At 39.0% G+C, this 20,010-nt stretch overlaps 1 protein-coding gene across 1 annotated transcript; it reads left to right on the top strand.

Annotated features, from left to right (window-relative positions):
* Positions 1-4,795: 4,795 nt before the first annotated feature.
* usp53b (ubiquitin specific peptidase 53b) lies at positions 4,796-19,524 on the top strand. Its single transcript, XM_070827885.1, has 16 exons — positions 4,796-4,889; positions 5,246-5,406; positions 6,142-6,234; positions 6,468-6,602; positions 7,313-7,426; positions 7,707-7,789; positions 9,240-9,345; positions 10,709-10,855; positions 11,171-11,320; positions 11,421-11,589; positions 13,850-13,972; positions 14,108-14,828; positions 15,985-16,046; positions 17,635-17,713; positions 17,811-18,649; positions 19,203-19,524. The coding sequence occupies exons 1-16, from the start codon at positions 4,796-4,798 to the stop codon at positions 19,277-19,279; spliced, it is 3,153 nt and encodes a 1,050-aa protein (XP_070683986.1). The 3' UTR covers positions 19,280-19,524.
* Positions 19,525-20,010: the final 486 nt, after the last annotated feature.

The following is a 20,010-nucleotide window of genomic DNA, read 5'->3' as shown; positions in this document are numbered from 1 at the left end:
TTGCTATTTATTCATCATCATTATTATTATATTATCATAATAGGCAAAAACATAAAAAAAATTTCATGTTAGAGCAAGAAATGCTGAATATACAATAAGCTATTTACGTGAATCAAAAAATCAGCATGAAAAATAACCTAAAAACAAATTACAATTTTCATCTATGGATATATAGAAATAAAATAACAGTGGGAGCTCTGTTTCATGTTTAGGTCAGTTATCCTCCACAGAGGATAACAGAAGAAGGACTGAGGAACCGAGACTTTGTCCTGTGAAGAAATTGAAGTATGCCCTTCAAAATGAATGGGCTGTTAATTAGAAGCACAGCAAATTCATGGATTCAAAACCTTTGACTTTATATGCAAATATATTCCATAACTATCCGTGCGATAACCACTCACAGGACAATACAAAATGGATGTCAAGACCAGCTTGTTTAGAGTTAAATAACACTGAAGAAAAAAACTGAAATGCTTGTTCTGTATCCTGATGAACTAAATTAAATGAACTCAAAATGTGTAACTGCTACAGTAGCAACACGGTGAAAGTGTGCAAAATACAAGAAAAAAGAAAAGCTGAAAACACTTAAAGCTGCAGGATTTTACTTCTCTACTGTACTTGATGTATTTTACCTCTAAAACAGTTCAGGTGTGTTGCCTTCTTGAACACACTCATAAGCACAATATGTTGTGACATATTTTTTATGCTTCTGAATGTGACTGCACATACGCCCTGGATGAGGGAACAATTCACAAACTCTGCCTTTCAGACAGCTGGAAAACTGGAGTCTGGGAGACATCAGAGACAAAACTCTGGCAGGATTGAATTCAAGGCCGGTGAGAATTCACGAGCAAACTAAATACAAGACTATCATCTCTCGAAAATCTCAGTAATCCAAGGAATCCAAGGAATTTGCCCCGTCGCTCACACAGGATGGCATGAGAGTTATTTTACTTTTTCAGCTTTCACATTACTGTCATGGTATGAAATGCTACTCATTCAATTATGATTTTAAAATGAATTAATAAGGTATATTTATATTTTTGGATGTTTTTTCCAGCCAACTGAGGCATTAAATGTTTTGAGACATAACTATGAGAAAGTCTAGGGTCTTGGTTGCTTGCTGAGTTTTACCATGAATTATAAATAGTGGCTCAGCAACAGTAATTTCATGGTAGAGTATCTGTAGAGGGGACAGTGTCTGACCTCAGCATGTAAATTCTGTTTCATACAGAGGGGGTACTTTAAGTTGGCAGAAGAGTTTTTCCTTTTTTCAGCAAAGGTCTAACACCTGATAAAAATAGTAGCGGGTAGATATTTATAGTTCCTCGAAGTCTTTCTAAGTCACTTTTTTAAGGCTGAACGGCGACACGCTAGGAAGTGGGAACAAAAAACAAAGAACAAAACAGACACACACACAAAAAAAGAATCCAAAAATAACCTAAAAACAGTTGAGTTTGACAGCTCATGTTAAAAACAAACTCGGTGTAACATTCAGAAGGAAAAACACGAAGCCTTATTTTTTTCCAGGCTTCTTTATAAATGATACCAAAAAACTCTTCATGTGTCTCGAGGGAGGTTTCAGTGCTGTTGCTGAAACCCAGATAGGATCAGAGAGATGCTGTGCTGTATTTATACACACATGTCCATCCCATAGACTGCACACGGCCCATACTTTATATAACACTGAGTATATCAGTGACAGTAATAGTGATGTCTTTTTACAGTCACAGTTACAGTGAATCATAATGATTTTCTCCATGACTGTGACAGAAGATTTTCCTGTTTAATATTCACAAACAGGTTTCATTCTTGGACTCAAAATCTGTGAGGACTTCTCAGCGTAACAACTCATAAAGAGTGAATTTACACCATTTTTCACAGGCTGGACCACATGCTGTAGTCTCACACACACACACACACACACACACACTGACACATACCATACTGTAAATGATCTACTTGGATCTACTGTACACATTGTATTTAAAGGAAGTGAGAAAAGCAGTAGCTGCTGAACAGTTGGCACGAGGCATGAGGATGGCTAACGTGTGTGTTGAGTACACTGTGTCGCCAAATCACTCAATTATCTTGGATTTCTAAAATAAATCTGAAAATCTGACAAAGATTTGTTGGTGCACTGCATTATGAAGCAGTGTGTCCAAACATCACAGCAAAAGAAATCTGCTCTGCCTTAGACAGATCCACTAAAAACTAATGTAGAAAAAAAACTGGAAGAGAGACACACCAATTACTGAGTGTCATTTTTGCTGACTCTGGCTTGTACGCACCATCAGCCTCTTTCAGTCGTCCTGTCTACTCTTAAAACCTGCTCAGCTCTGCAGGCTCTCCCCTTCCAGGCCCTCCATCTGCCCCAATTTTTGTGATTCCACGTCCGGTTTTACTGCAGCGCCAGAGTCACTGAGATAGAAATGGTAGATTTAGAACATTTGCATGAGTATTTGATGAAAACTCACGCTTAATATTACATGTTACGTGATTGAAGGCATGACTGCTATTTTGTCCAGTGTGGCTTTTTATTGCAACTGTGGCATATTTACGCATTTTGATATTTCACTTGTACCAAACCAAAACATAAAACAGCATTTTGTTGTGTTGTTTGACATTTAAGTGAGAGCATTTAGAAAAAAGAAAAAACAGGCAGGGTTTAGTCCCCACAGTGCTGCATGATTATGAAACCAGTGCAGTCATGTGATGTCTTCTCTCATCATCATCATGACAAGTTGGAAGTCTGACCTTCCGCCAGCACACAGTTTGCCATGCAGGGACTGAAGATTGCAATACAGCAGCAGTGCACTTGAGGCTACACTAGGGGCGGAGTTTGACCTCTCAAGACTCAAAACATCACTAATCCGCGTCGGACATTCTGGCACAGGCCATCTCTGGCCCCGTTTGCAACGAAAAGGGACGCATTTTCACCGAAATAACACTGTCCCCGACCGGGTCTGTGTGGCATCAAGCAGAGGCTCGGGCTGCCGCCTGTGTGCGTGTCGGAGGGATTGGGAACGCTGCACTATGACAGATAGCGCGTTACATGCGCCTGGACATATCTGCAGTCATTTCTAGCCAGTTTTATTCGCAGGGATCGGAGAGAAGTCTTGGGATTTGCGCGTTGACAGCTGGACCGCCCCGCGCCTTCACTGGAGGCGAGCGACCAAGTGTCCGCTTCGCTTTAAGGTGAGTCGGCTGAGCACTTGTTTTCTCAATGCCCGAACGCAAGTTGCGGCATATTTATGCTACCGTGGCTCCACAGTCCACCGTGAGGCTGGTGCAAACACCGGCAGCGCGTCTCTGCTGTGGGAGCGCAGCCCGCCGAGGCTTTTTTTTTGGGGAGGGGGAGTTAACGCAGGGAAGCACGGGATGGCCATAAAATCCCGTTGAGTAAAGGATTTATGTCCTCTTTATGAACCCTGCTGCAAAGATGGGCGCCTGTGTCAGCCCGTACAGGCCTATAGAGGCATCACATGGTGCCAGAGAGGTTGGTGCAAAAACACATGTGGGCACGGACACCAAATATAAGCTTTAAAGATGAATTTACATGGTGGAGACGGTGGGATGTTTATGAGTCAGGCCACTTTGAGTTAATGTAATCTAGTCTTTTTTTTTTTTTTTTTTTGAATAGATAAATTACAGGTACATTTAAGATAAAACATATATGTCTATAAAAGTTTGACATGCCGTGGGAACATCACAATTTTGTGTTTCTCATCCAATCATAAGTGGAAATGTTGACATACTCCCCCTGTGTGGAAACAGTGTGAATGTAAACAAACCAGAGCAGCATCATTGCATGTGATTCTGATCACAAATGATTAAGATGTTGTCTAATGTGGGACCTTGTTGCACATGTCAGGCTTCAGCTCTGAGCTTTGATTGCATTGTGTGTGTTAAAGATTGTAGCTTGTAGTTAAATGTAACTGAGTTTAAAATATGTGAATCTGCTGTTGATTGTTGTCTAGTAGCTCCCTTCAGCGTCGTTTTTATTTGATGGACATTATCACGACCATATCAAAATAATGTGTTCCACAGTGAAGCCAAGCTGTACAGTATCCCTGCAAATTTGAATTTGAGCAATACAGCAGCATTTTAGGTTTTATTGAAAAAATAGTAAGTAAGATTATATAAAATAAACATGATTATTTAGTGCATTATTATTCTGCTAATCTACCTGTGTATTTTTTTTAAAGTGTTCTCTGCAAACAGCATATCAGTAATGAAGAAATGGCAGGTCAGGAACAAATAAAAACAGATCTGAATGGTTTTGTTAGAATGTAATTATTTTCTCATACTAAAAGTTTATCAGGGTGTAAAAGTATTGAAAAACGGTTAACAGTTGTCGTCATGTTCTTGCATCAGCCGGGGTGGTGGTCACAATGCAGATTGTGAAGGCTGCAGATCACAGAGGAGGCGCACAACTGCAAGGGCTAAATGTTTTTAAAGTATTTATGGCGTGAGGATGAACTTCAGCGAATTTTATTCAGAAGTTCTTCTGAGAAGTGTTTAATTAAAGGCTGGACTTGCGTTTTTTTGGATTTTTGTTCATGTCGGGATGCAGGAAATGGCTCCTGCACTTCTTTTTGAGCATTGCTCTGCTCTTCAGCCTTACTTGCTGCACTGTGGACTTGTGCTAGTACATCTGTGATTCACCTCTTCCCCTCCACCTATCCTCAGATATTGTCCACTTGCCATTCAATGCCCAGTAGCACATGGCTGAGGCTGTCCTGTGGCTGATCCTGACAATGCTTTCGACCAACCACTCTGGAGGTGCGTGGGGATGAAATGGATGGAGCCCATGGCCAGACCAACGCACCAGCTCCCACCTCCCAGCATGTCCAGCCGCAGCAAGTCTCCCCCCAACTCTGGAGAAGGTAGATGACAAGATTCACCTGGCATCCAACCAAATCACGCATTTAGATTATTAAGTGATGTATTCACAACGGTGTCCAAGATTAACTGAATTTTTATCCAGGGTTGCTTATTGTTCCTCCATAGTGACATGCAATAATTATCACATTTTGAATCATTAGTATATTAATGTAGATGTAGACGTGCAGGATTTAAAATATTTGTATGTTTACTATAATTTGAGTGTATAATGTTTTCTGTTTAGAAAACGAATGAAATGTATCTTATTTAGGATTATAAATAATAAATATGTATCTTTTACAGACAGACACCCTCTTGGTGAAATACACAAAATGTCAAAACCAGATTATTTTTTCAGTTGCAGGCTCTAACTCCATGGCATGGGTGAAGATGTTCAAAAAACCTGGAGGAGGCTTGAAGAAATCCTACCAGCCTGGTAGCATGCTGTCTCTCGCGCTCACCAAAGGCCTGCTGAATGAGCCCGGGCAAAACAGCTGCTTCCTAAACAGCGCTGTTCAGGTGAGAACCCTTTTCTACCAGCTGTAAATTGCTAAAAAAAAAAAAAAAAACTTAAATTAAGTTACATCTCAATGCGTCTAAATGCTGAGACAAACAAACAATAAATTCTCCTTCAAACATTTCCACACTCTTAAAGAATAAAATTTTTTACCACCAGAGAGCAGATTTTGACCCCAAAACAAACTTAACAAACTTTGAAGCTGCCACAACCGATCTTGTTCTTTTGACAAATATTTTAGAAAAACATTATCCTAACGTTTCTCAGTCAGTAGAAGTGGGAATACGAGTAGAATCCTACTTTGCCTCCTGCCAACGTTCACTTTTTTAAATAATTTTGTCTGTCAGCTTTACAAAATCTGTCTCTAGCTGGCGAGCTTGTTTTTGTTTTACTATTATTGCTGGTTATGTCTCCTTGACGTGTGTGAGCTGGGCATGTTTTTTTGATGTGTGTTGGTGTTGGTTAGTGACAGAGTGTCTGGGTCTCAGCCACTTGGACCAGCACACCAAAATAACACCCTGCAAATGGCTAAAAGCTGAGAGAAGCTGCAGAGTCGAGTGTTCATTTTCAGTGGGTTTAGCAGGACTAGCAGCCCTTTGGTATTGTATAATGGTAATGTCAAAAGTATTGTTTGTCAGATCTTTCTCTTCAATTCGAGCTTCTGAAACTCTTGTATAAAAATGTACTCTGTTTCAGTTCATGTTGGTATTTTGTGCTGTTTCTTTAATCCTTCACAGGTGCTTTGGCAGCTGGACATTTTCAGGAGAAGTTTGAGGCAGCTCTCAGGTCACTTCTGTCTCGGTGATGCCTGCATTTTCTGTGCTTTAAAGGTTTGTATGTTTCTGCACTCTGAGAAAAACCTGACATTATTTGTTATACTGCTGAATATTTCATCAGTTTAATCTCTATCATACTGGTGATGAAAAAAATATCTGATACATTTTGATGCCATAATAACAGTCTATAAAAGTGAGAATTGCTCATTAGTTATAATTTGGCAACGCAATTTCCAAATACAGTTAATTTTTAAGACAGTAACCAATCATTGTTTTTCATCTTTCAGAGTATTTTCAGCCAGTTTCAGCAGAGTAGAGAGCGTGTCCTCCCCTCTGACAGCCTGCGTAACGCTCTAGCTGAAACTTTTAAGGATGAGCAACGCTTCCAACTTGGCCTGATGGATGACGCTGCTGAGTGTTTTGTACGTTAACACTGCGCCTTTGGCTTTTTATCAACGTAATATTCAGTGGAAGACCTTTTCAAATAAACTGTATATTAAATAACGTCATGGTGCTTCCTCCTCTGTGACACTGAAGGCAAAAAGAAGCAGAGGCCACTGACAAAGTGCCTTGGCTCTTTTGTTATCGCCGGTTGTATCTACTGTATGTAATTTATACATTTTGGCCTCTTGCTTTTTAGCATATGTGATCCCTGTTAGGGCTGTGTATTGGATTTAGTTGATTAAGTTTGGCTTTGGCTGAGTTTTGTGTTTGGTCTTTGTGTAGTACCTAGATATTCTAAAATTCCATTATTTGTATCGTTGTCTATGTCATTTATGTTGAACTCATGAGAAAAAGGGTGGCGAGCTCACTTAAGTCTGACTTCGCATCACAAGCTGTATGATTTGAAATAAGTGACGCCATTTTATTATCTACAACCATTTTAAATCCAAATCTAATATTGTTAGTTGCTGTGTGACATCACTGTTGTCAAAGAAAAGACAAAGGCGTTAAGAGACATTAAATGTTTCACTCACATGTTTGAGTGGATATTCAGTTTGTAAGGAAACAGAATTTTTTAAGGTTTAAAAATTTTAAGGTTCTTTTAGTGTGTGCAACTCTGCTGTGTAGTAAGTTTTTGTTGTGTTATTCAGTGTTGGCGCTGCATCTGCTCTTATTTCTTATACATCAGGAGAACATCCTGGAGAGAATTCATTTGCACATAGTTTCAGACACTGCGACAGATGCTTGCTCATCTAAATCCTGCATAACCCATCAGAAGTTTGCGATGATGCTTTATGAGCAGGTACGTTTTTTTTCAATAAGTTGAAAAACAATTGTACTGTACTGCGATGCGTATTAATGTGAAGTACATGCTGGCAATAATAAGAAGTACATTTCTATAGTAGAAAGAATAATTCCTGTTAGTAGAATAATCATAATAAAGAAATTCACCCACAGCTACTCTAACTAAATGTCAGAGTTGATGTTAATCACTGCAGAAGATGAACAGATGAACAGTTCATTTACTAAAATGTAAACATAAAACGCAACCTGTAAAATAATGTGCAGCTTTTCTTTTGCAGTTTGTGTGTCGCTGTTGTGGTGCATCCTCAGATCCACACCCATTCACAGAATTCGTACATTATGTCTCAACCACTGCGTTATGGTGAGTACTTGATTTACTGCCATGGCTTTAAAATGGGATACAAAAATCAGGCCAGAGTGCTAATCCTGATTTAAATGTCAGAGTATTATATTAAAGGTTACTAGAAAATTATTTGATTGCAATTTTAAGCATCTTAGATCAATTTCCTTCATGTCATTTAACAGCCAGATATTGAGTCTGTTGATAGATACTGGAGTGTTTTAGCTGAACATCATACAATATGAGCATTCATAATCCTAAATTTGACCTTGAAAAAGGCACTGAATGTTTTTGGCGCCTGAACAACAGAATAGCCCGTCAATGACAAATTGTGTTATGGTGGAATGAAACAGAATCAGTCACTTGTTCAACTGGATTTTATGGATTTCGTCAAGTCATTGTGTCACTTTAAGCTGCACCAAACATCTAAACATCCACATCCACAACATTATTATCACTGGTTCAACCATTTAATTTCCACAAAGCCAGACAGTGCCAAAATATGAGGCTCCTTAATGTCCCCTCTCTTGTGCAACAAGTGCACCATGTCTGGATCAGCTGAATTTCTGCAGGCATGCTTGCTTGAATCCTGTCAAAGCAAAAAATAACTAAGAATAAATCTGCACACTGCAAATACTAAGTGTGTGTTTGCATTCACTGGTATCAAAAGCTCATTGGGAATAGCTGTGGAGTGCAAACAGGAACAGCTTCATTCATTTTCAGTATTGCTGATTACCAAAATATTTTTTTAACTTCTGTAATGGTTAATCCACCAGTATGTGCAAGCTCTTTAATCAAAATGATGTATTTGAAATGATGTAAAAGGAATCTGGAGTAGTGGAACTGATGGACTGGCCAAGTCAAAGTCCAGACTTGAATCCTATCGAACAGATCTGGGATTTATTGAATTAAAAAATAGATCACACACACATTTAATCCAAATCCAAAGTCTCTGGGAACAGCTAGGAACTATTTGGAACTCAATAACAAAAGAGATGTCGAAAAGTACATGAAAACAATCAGGGGCCAAAGGAGGTCAAACAAAATATTAAGATTTTTGGTTAAAATATGTGAATAAGGACTATTTGGTTGTTCCAGTTTGTTATTTGCCTAATAAATAATAATACAGTGTTTAATTTGAAACAAGTTTTTGACAGATTTCTAAAATATTTGTGTTTTCTCGTTTTTATGACAGGTGGTCTGATAAATTTGTTAAGCACTGTATATATAAACATTTTAATATATATATATATTTAATATATACTTTATTTTATTATTTTACTAGCTACACCTGTAAACTCTAATATCCAATACAACAGCCTGCCATAAATTTAACTTTTACAAAGATAATAATGTTCAGTGAAACTTGTCAGACAGGTATTTAACTATATGTTTATTGTAGATTCTGTACTTGGTTTGCTGCCATGGTTTTAAAATTGGGATACAAAATTTTTTTTCTTTTCATGCACAGCCAACAGGTTGATCGCATGTTGGGGAAGAACGAGCGGCTCAGGTCAGACATGTTTGGAGAATTGCTGCAGGCAGCAAACAACACAGGTGACCTCCGAAGCTGCCCGGTATGTGATTTATTATTTTCGTTGCAATGTGACGTTTTTCTGAATATATGAGACGGCTTTACAAAGTAGTGGCTCAATACCTTTTCCCATTTGGCTGTTTTGTAAAGAACATTTGTCTGAATTCAACCATTAGTAAATGCTAATTTGTTACAGGTAGCTATTAATGAATAATTTAGTCATTCAGCTGAACAGTTGGCATGTTACTGTAAAATGGGCACAAAAAAATTATTCTTACAGCTGTACAAAGTACACTCTGTGCTTTCTGCTGTGACACTGCACTTGAAGCGTCCGGAAGGAGACGGTGCCAGACTAGTGTTAGGATATAAATAGCAGTAAGGGCATATCCACTGTTTTTCTCTCATCTGTATTTGCTACCGCTGTCTTGCTCTTCAGTGTGCATCAGTTTGGTGAAGCTGAGTGCTCTGTTCCCTTAACCCATTACACTCCTAGAGAATGGGAGCTTCACTATGGAATTTATGATACCGATGTGTAGATAATACATGTTGTCTGGCTATTTTCCATGTTTGAAATAACCCTTATTATGACATTTTGGAGTGATGTGTCACATGAGTTTTATTTCAGTTTTGGCAAAGTGTGTGTGTGTGTGTGTGTGTCAGACAGAAAGCCACAACCCACTACTCTGACATTTGTGGAAATGTTCTCATATATTTATTGCTGAGACTGAAAAGATTAATTTCACTTTTATCTCAATGTTTTTAGTCCAGCATGTGTTTAGCCTACGTTGGCACAAAGACAGGAGGCCACTGCCAGAATTTAAAAGCAAAATATCTATATCTTATTAAGTATTATATGCTGCACATTTTAGATTTTTATCTTGTGTCTGGTTCACTGGTGTCTGCCTGCTGATTTTATTCCAGTATCTTTGATTTTATTATTCGTTCAGTGTTAAGCACTTTGTAACATCGGTTTTTAAAAGTGCTATAAAAATAACACATTTACTATATCACACTACTACTGTCTCTTGACTGCTGGGTTTTGTTTTAGAAAAGCTAGCAATTTGTACTGAATGAATTAGACTGTTGTTCGTCGGGAAGCAGAAATAGAAAGGCTTAAGATAGCTGCTCATCAAAATGTCTAATTTTCTATGACTACACAAATGAAATGCAGCCATACAGTTTGCTATAACAATGGCTAGCTGTTTCCCCCTCTCTTCCAGTCTTTGTGATAAGCTTAAATACAGTGACCTAATTCTGTCTTGCACACATATATTTTGTTTCCCCGGATATATCTACAGTCACTTTAAAGAAGAAGTACAATTACATCTGTCTTATAAATCCATTGCTAAGAACTTAAGGACTTAACTCTTGTACTTAACCCTTGTATGTTTCTTTACAATTTGCAGAGCAATTGTGGTCAAAGTATCAAGATCCGCAGAGTGCTCATGAACTGTCCAGAGATCGTCACTATTGGATTTGTATGGGATGCTGAGCAGTCTGATCTCACGGACGATGTCATTCGGTCTCTTGGCCCACGGTTGAACCTGTGCGGGGTAAGAGCTAAAGCGAACCTCACTAGAGGACCAAAAGAAATGTACTATCTGCATCAGTTCTCTATAGAGAGGACTGCAAGTTGCGATGTTAGAGATCTGCTCCAAAAATGACAGAAATCCGCAAATGATTCATGTACAAAAAAACAAAACAAAAAACAACAACATATACAAGTAATGATGAAGGTCAATGCGCTGTAATCTTATAAAAAAAAGGGATATGAAAAACACACACATAGATTTTATTCTCATAGGGTTTAGCATCTGCCAAAAAGCAATATGTGGAGATCAAATTTGTCTCAATTTGCTCTCTTTCAGCTTTTCAACCGTGTCACGGATGAAAATGCCAAAAGGAGTGAGCTACATCTGGTGGGGATGATCTGTTTTTCGAGTAAACATTACTCAGCCTTTGCCTATCACACCAAATCTTCAAAATGGATGTTTTTTGATGATGCTACTGTAAAGGAGGTTAGGAACTCTGCTATTAATCTGCTTTATCCCCATTCAGAAGTCTACTACCTGTTACTGTGTGTTACGTGCTCTTACATCACACTTTCCTTTTGTCCAGATTGGATCCAAATGGAAAGATGTTGCCTCGAAATGTATCAGAGGACATTTCCAGCCACTTCTCCTATTTTACACCAATCCTGAGGGATCTCCAGTGTCTAATGAAGATGCACCCAGACAAACTACTATGTGTCCTCGGTACAAAGCCCAAGTAAATGGTGACATGACAGGTAAGATAGACTCTTAACCCAACATTCAACCTGTATTTTGACATTTTTGAAAAATAAATACAGTATGTACATCAGCATTTAGATTTGTAGGCTTCAAAAACCTTTTACTACTATATATCAAACAATGGCTTGGTCCAGATTACCCCCAAGATGATCACCTGAATAATTAATGTACCACTGCTATAAACATCTGATGCGCATTTAACATATACTTTCTTTTTTTCCTTCATTATCATAGTATTTTAAACAAGCAAATTACACTTTTTACCTAAAGTAAAGGTAATATTAGGCAGCAAATATCCAAAACAGTCTTCAGGTTATGCACCCAATAAAATGACATGTGACATGTGTGAATGCAACTCTACAGATGTGCATACACGTTCACAAATGTTGCACTTATTCCTTATTTTCATGTAAAAATATTATGTTATTATGTTCTCTTTTTTTCTACATACAAATCATACAGAACTTCCACTGGAATGTATACAATAAGTCTTTTCTAATAATAGAGGACGGTTGCTGTCAGACTGCAATCACAGAAATTAAGATCACACTTTTTGATGTGTCAGGGAAGCTGAGGTGAAAGGAAACTGCAACATAGCGTATTTAGTATTAACGATTAATAAGAGGTCGTGATAGGGATCAGAATGTCGATCAATTTCAATTTGTCTAATAATTTTGTTTCCATAAATCCCAATCAATCTAATCTAAGGTATCACTAAGTAAAATTAAACATCATTCAATGTCACTGCCTATGACAATAATGATTTCACTCCACAAATTACTGTTATGGTTTGCATTGGGATTGCACAAATGCTGTTAAACCGCAGGCAGAAAGATTGTCCTGCCCTGTGTGCTGGCTTGAACTTGACATGAGGATGATGCCTCTGTTGCACGCAGATTACCACCCACGCCTCCATCCCTAATCCCCGCTCCTGTGGCCAAGCGCACTCATGCTCCTGCGCCACAGTTCTCACTCCTCCCCTAGACATTTCTGATGTTAGCCTCCATTAATTTATCTGCATGTTTTTTTGGCACTGGAGTTTTGGCCATTTAGATGGATTGTTTTGCTTTAGTGTGGCTCCCAGACACTTTGACTGGCATGGGACTGGATTCTTGTTTTTATGAAAATATGTGTAAGTAATTGATTTTTTGTTGTTGTAGAGTGAGATATGGCCCAATATTTATTATTATTATCATTGTTAATTTGCCCTGCGGGACACAGTGGTAGGAGTTTTCATTTTTACAGTTAATCTCCAATCCAATATCCACTTACAACTACAACTAACAAAGACAACTGCCCTACAGTGTTATACTGTGCTCACATTGCTAAGCACATTGCTAATAAACTCATACTGTGTCCTTTGAATGGTCCAGGTATCACAGGCAGTCTCAGTATAAACTCAGGCAAAATGATGATGTTTGTATTTCTTTATTGACCTGTCAGTTGGGTATGGTCTAAATCTAGTATCTGTTTTCAGTGGAACTACTTAAATGTCAGCATTAGGCTACATGAATAAATCCATAACACTACAGTTTACACACTGGTGTTACTCACCACTGTTGTAATATCCAGCCACCATGCACATGCACACCATTATAGTTCCTCATGTTTCAGAGAGGCTGTTCATTATACTGTTTTGTTATGTTTACTCAGAAATATAGAGCAAAAAAAAAGAACACTGCAGAAAACGATCTTACTAACATGCAGAAAGGAGGCTGAGTAGTAAATGTGAAGGCCAGTGCAGCTGTTGTGTGAATGTGTTGATTTTGAGGCAGATGTTCACAGTTCACAGCATCTCTCACATCCTCTCACAGTGACCTGCTTGCTACAAAGGCAAATAAACACACCACAGGGTTGGAAATGTGGCAGCAATAGTGTATTTTAACATTGCTAATGATGCACTGGCATCTGCTCTTTGGTGTTTTTTTTTGTTTTGTGTCTTGCCCCATTTGCAGCAACATAATGTGAATTTGCTTGAGCCCAGCACAAGATGCAAGGCTATCACAAACACACTGAAACCTCTGGTAAACTTCATATGTGGTAGAATAGCATGTTACCTGTACCTGTTAAAATGTACTGACATAAATAGGCATGTCACACCCTAGGAATGCCTGTGGCTCTTGATGCAGATAATGGGAATTTAGGGTAACATGATATATATTTACCATTTGTCAGCAGTCAGAAAAGTTTACTTAAGAGCTTTCTACATTGTACAGCAACCACTCACTTGCCATTTCAATGTTTTTTTTCCCTCAGTGAAACATCCCCTTGGCAGTCCTAACAAATTCCAGGAACCTTTCACAGAGAATTTGCAGAGGCCAAGTGAAACATCAAAAAAGGATAGAGGGCATCGGAAAACGGAACCATCACAACACAAAGGTAGAGCATTGGGAAACACTGACCAAGGCCAAAACAAAGGCATACAGGAGCAAGCCAGCGCCGATAACTACTGTATGTGAGAGCATGTTTGAAAAGGTTGTTGTACAAAATGATTTATGTCCCCTCTCTCTCTAGACATGGCACATGCAAGATCTTCATCTCCTCCAGAAAATGGACCGAGGCCTCCTGCGGACCAAAAATCAAAGAGTTATCCACGCACTGAGAAGTCATCGAACCATTCAAGCAGAGGATCTCATGAACCACGTGGACAGTCTTTCGGTACACAGGGTGGTGGGCATAGTCGGAGGAACAACACTTCCCCAAGTCGCTATGATCAGGATAGCTGCCAGGAGCAGTGGGAAAAAGGTGGAAGCGAAGGAAGTCGCAATAAATCTAAATCCACGTGGAGACCCATTCGAGAGGTGTTAAATGTGGACACTGTGCTTAATGAACTGGAGCAGCGCCGTCAACATGACAGCCCTCGGCACAGTAAGCCTTCATCCCAGGAAAAAGTGCACATTGAACAAAGCAGAGACCGTGAGCGGGAATATGTACGGACCAGAGACGATCGGAAGCAGAAGTGTTTAATGACGATTTATGAGGATGAGCAGCGGCATGAGACTGAGAGCCACAGCTCTGTAGAGTCAGAAAGCAGGGCCAACCAACAGAGAGGCAGCAGACTAAAGGGTGGCCCCAAGACACTGCTGCGTAGCGATACCTGGACCATTCAAAGGACGGAGTCTGGCTACGAGAGCAGTGATAGACTCAGCAGTGGCTCCACCAATCCCGACTCACCTGGCGTTGATGGTTTTATTGTCAAAGATCAGAGATCAACACCAGAGGCACAGTTGCAAAGGTAAGACACAAGTGTGTATTGTTCAGTGCACATTTTTTACAAGGTGGAGGTTTCACATCCAAGAAGTGGGAACGCTACAAGGTAGATGAATCAAGTTTTTCTCCAACAGAGACTAACGTTACTGCAGTGAACATCACAGCTACACACAGCAGTTTATAAAGCTCCTACTGTCAATAAAGATAATACATGTCTGTACAAAAAGACACTGGATGTCCACAAAACTGTGTACTTATGTTTAAATAGATTAGACAGGTCCGATAACAAATGTATCCCTGAAATGACTGACGTCACTGAGGATGTATATAAGTATCAATGATATAGTTTTCCTTTAAATTAATTTAGAATGTAAATATCCATGGATATAATAATAATCAATTGATGATAAATGTCAGTGGTGTTATTGGTAATTAAATATCTCGGAGTTATAGATTGTTACATACAGATGCAGCCAACTAGCATCACCAGCTGATCCACGACAGGGCCCTGGCAGATTCATGGTGGATGCTCGTTGGGCCTCTCCTGGATATTTGACAGAAATTAAATCCTCCTCGATGACCTAATGAATGCGATGCCCTAACCCTAACACGCCCTTTCAGGAAACGGGACGACTGGGGAGACTCACAGTGGCTGGGAGTTAGCTGGGAGTCGGCTGGGAAGTTTTTCCCAGCTGACTGGCAGCCGAGAGGCCTTCAGTTTAGAGCGGCAATTCTGTGTCATGGCATATGTGGTGGATATGCACCAAAGGGACTATAAGAGGAAAGGGTACCAGGAACTACTGGTTATATTGGGCTTCCCAGCTTATTAATATACATTCGTGTTTAATATCACAATTAAATATTTAATGTATGAATTTAATGGAACTCTTATCAAACTTTTAAAGGCTTATTTTCACAAAAAAAAAACTAAATTAGTACCAACCAATACACAGGGCTGTACATAATTTCTTTTAAAACAATTAATATAATAATAAAATCAAATAAATTCTATTTTTGGACATTTACACCCAGTTGGGCCAGAGCAGTGAATCTGAAATGCTTTTTCTTCTGTTCTTCTCAGTGCATCAAAAGACCATTCAAGTTTGTTTGATTGTTGCTGTGCATGAAAGCATGATTGAACTGAAAACATGCTGAGAATAATTTTGGTCTTTTACTTTCAGTCAGCTGCACCAAAAAGGAGGCGATGCCAAATCAAGTATGATGTCCTCACCTTCACACAATGGTAAGCCCCAAGATTTTAATGGCTTCCTCGGATTTTCTTCAAACAGTAACGTTTTTGCTTGTAATAAATACAAGTGAGTGTGGAAATAACCACAACCAATTGGCTTGTTGTAACTTACTACTTCTACTTACTACTAATATTTAATTTTTCAGTCTTAACTTGTAACGAGCTCAGTAAATGTTTACATTACATAGGTGCCTGACACTGTGTATGGCAAAATGTGTGATGAAGAATTAACCCTTGGGAACATCAAGTCAGCAGTCGATCACATTTGTAAATACAAGATACACAAGCTGGGGTGTTTTACTAGTCTTCCTTTAGTACAAAATATGTTGAGTATGTATGCATACCCTACATAATTTAATTCTAAAGAGTATTTAAAGAGAGTCTTTCCCTTTTTTGTTTCTTTTTCCATATTTCCATTAGTGTGACAGATGAAGTGTGAGCTGTCTCAAATACTGATAATGTGAGAATAATTGAAGGTTGATAAATATCTGGGCTGATTTCTGAGCTTGCACTGGCTTCTTTAACCTCTTCACCCAGTCGGCCCTGCACAGGCATTAATCTGATGGTAATCCTACAAAGCTCATTCAGATAGCACAGCTGGACATGGCTGCTGGCATTGTCATAAATATCTTTCTGTTTCATGCAGTACTTTGAGTGTGCTGCACTTGATACTTTATCGAGGCTACGTGCATCTAGAGCCAGTGTTTCCAACCAACAGCTAAAGCTTTTATCCTTGCATGGACCTCTCCAGGGCAACAGCAAAGAAAAAAATGACATCTATTTTTAAAGGGAAGGAATTCAGCACCACGCTGCCTCTCGCCGCGCTGGTGCACAGAGGGAGCATGCTGACTGGTTCATCCAGCTGTGAGAAAGTCTAGTGAGATTAACACTCTGCTGCTGCCACCTTGTGTCCTGAGAGGACATCAGTTTCATTGTCAGATGTGTAGATGATTTTGTCGCTTCTGTGTGTGCGTAGTCTCTTCTTTTGATTAATTTTGCTTTACTGTAAGCGTGCCCCTGTATCTGCCTAGTTTCATAAGTAGGGTAAAAGGTCACGGGTTAAGTGGAAAAAGTGTTTGAGCTCTGATATTAATCTAGGAATCTGGAGAAAAATACATTTGAATTATGAGATTAAAGTCTAAAATCTAACAATTTGACTTTATACTCAGAAATCTGTATTAAGTCTCAAAAGTCTGAGAAAACAAGTCATTAATTTCAGTGCTCAAATCTTTTTTCTTTTCACAAGGCTCTAATCGTCAATTTACTTTTTTTATGCCAAATGTCTTCTCATTTGTTGCATTCTTTAGATTTTTATCTTCTGACATTGTGTAATTTTGTTTTGATCAATTTCCCTTTAGTAATAATTACACATGCTCTGCATACTATAATTCTAAATAGAAAGAAAGGTCAGAAGATAAAAATAATTACCTTTTGCATTAATTACAATATGTATTTAGACAACTCAATATTACAGACTTTTCCAAAGGATGACTGCTATATAGCTTTATATTTTTTTTGATTTCCATTATTGTCTCCTTTTCTGTCACTATGTTTTGATCACCTTTTGTGTTATATTTCATAGGTAAACATCAACCCAAACCTCAGGGAAAGATCCATGACCAAGTTTCACATTCACATCTAAAGTGCAGTCCAAGTTCGAGGTAGTGCCCTTGTTCTAATGTGTAAATATAAGAACTTGGATTTTTAAATTGGATTATATTTAATAATCATTTCCATCATAACACATTTCTCTTGTAGGCGGAAATCAAAGTACACTTCTAGTACCTCCAGAAAAGCAGTGTCTTCAGAGAGGGACTCCACTGGTTCAGATAACAGGCAGAGTGAGCAGCAGGAGCTGTCAAACTCTAGAGGGCACTCTGGAGAAAGTATAGCCATGAGGCACATTACAAAAACCAGCAGCTCAGAATGGAACAGCTCCGATGATCTCGCTCTCTCCGAGCCCGAAGACAGAGAAAGCACTTACCGCTCCAGCAACACCGAGCCCGTTGCCTCCGAATCCCAGTGTCCTCACATGAACCTGCCATACCACCCATCCAGCAATGTGACTGCAGAACCTCTCCAACTGAACAATCAGCGTCAGCTCGGTACGACAGGGTCGCCTCACCCTCGACCAATCCAGCGGATCTCTCCTCACCAGGGCGAAACGAGCCACGCCGCGTTTCGTCCGAGGATGCTTCAAGAACCCTTTCCATCAAGTCCTCGTCTTTCCTCCACATCCTATGTCAGTCCTCACAGGAAGCCTGACATTTCAGGTCTCCGAACCTTCTCAGATGCAAGCTCCAAGTCTGGCTCTGACCCAGAGAGGAGTACCCCATCATCATGTGACAGTGAGGAAAGACTAACTGGATGCAGAGTGGAACAGGCAGTGCCAGCTCAAGAGGTTTCTCTGACAACATACTTCAATGTGGATAACTGTATGACGGAAACATACCGTCTCAAATACCACAACCAGAGGCCTCTTGTCCTCTCTGCCACGGTGCCACGGACAGTGGTTGTGACTGAGCGCAGAGATACCAGCCACACACTCCCCACTGACACATACTCACAAGATGTGCCAAAAGCCAGACCTGAAACAAGTAAGCCTCTCTGAGTCGCTTGCAAACCTGAATGTAGGGCCCTCTATCATGACAATACACTATATACTGTGAGATGACATCAATTTAACCGTCAGGTATTTTGCTAAAACAATTATACTGTAGCAGCTTTTCCTTTAATATCTGGTTGTTTTAGGCTATTGAGACCACTGTTGCAAATCAATCAGCTGGACTATTGTACAGCAAAATTTGACTGATTGATTTGATGATTTATGCATCAATGTAATGAGGTACCATGATTTGACAGGTATTAAATGTCTTGCTAAAAACAGACATTCCTGTCTGGTTATTTTGAATCCTTTAACAGTTTCTCAATTCATTTTCAAGACAGTTTACTATTTCACCATATAATATGACAACCACAATATATATTTACACATACCACTAATAGAAGGTCTTACCTATACTGCCCACGTATTGGAAAAGACAACATGACAATATTCACTTGTTTTCTTTGTTTTTATGAAATTGTACACACAGGGTGAATCATAAAACATCATTTAAACAAGATTTTTCTTTTTTTTTTACCTTACAGGCCATAATAGCAATAAACCCACTGCAAAATGGAACCCAGTGACAGCCAAAGGACTGGATGAGCGTGGTTTTTTATGAGTGTTACTTGGTAAGGTTTGTTTACACAGAAGGACAGTGGTCAGTAGAGTACTAACTGGATGCCAAAGAGTTTACAGAATGGAAACATGTTCTGAAGCCCGATATCTCCAAATTGAGTGGAATTTATTTATGCAAGCTTGTCACATAAATAAAACCTATTTCTAACGCTGTTGTAAATTGTTTGACGGATTAGCAGCTATCACATATACTGTACCGTCTTCCAGTGTCCCGCAGTATTTCTGCAATACTTGCATTGCAAGTACTGCAATACTTGAGATCTTTTTTAACCAAAATCTGGACTGTTATTAGTTTGCACAAAGGGTTTTTCAGTCTTGATTATTCTTTTTTATCACCTTACGTCAACTTTAAAATGTTTATTTTTTTAAATTTGTGCAGTAGTTTTGCATAAGTGAAATGAAGATATACCAATATATTGCAAGTAAGGCATGAGAGATTATGTTGACTGATTATACTGTGGTCTCTACAGTTATGATGAAAGTGTGACGGCAGCATGCTGAAATGAAAAGATATGTTAAAGATACTTTATTGGGATATGATGTCATTCTACACAACAGAATAAAACAGGCCAGAGGTTTGCATTGTTAGCTGCAGGTTTAAGATGGTTCATTTATTTATATCTGTCAAAGGAGTAACATCTGGACAGCTTCCTGACTTAATGCACATTGAGGGCAGAGGGTCACTAGGGAACAGACATTGCCACATTTACATAG

Source organism: Pempheris klunzingeri, chromosome 3 (assembly GCF_042242105.1).
Source record: "Pempheris klunzingeri isolate RE-2024b chromosome 3, fPemKlu1.hap1, whole genome shotgun sequence".
Classification (NCBI taxonomy): domain Eukaryota; kingdom Metazoa; phylum Chordata; class Actinopteri; order Acropomatiformes; family Pempheridae; genus Pempheris; species Pempheris klunzingeri.
The sequence above is the reverse complement of the archived record's forward strand: the minus strand, read 5'-3'. Positions and strand labels throughout refer to the sequence as shown.

What these genes read in the sequence shown, in the direction of transcription:
- usp53b (XM_070827885.1), top strand. Translation starts at nt 4,796, where the DNA reads ATGAAATGGATGGAGCCCATGGCCAGACCAACGCACCAGCTCCCACCT. An exon ending in CACGGTTGAACCTGTGCGGG is followed by an intron (nt 10,856 to 11,170) that starts GTAAGAGCTAAA and finishes GCTCTCTTTCAG; the next exon opens with CTTTTCAACCGTGTCACGGA. An exon ending in AAGTGCAGTCCAAGTTCGAG is followed by an intron (nt 17,714 to 17,810) that starts GTAGTGCCCTTG and finishes TTTCTCTTGTAG; the next exon opens with GCGGAAATCAAAGTACACTT.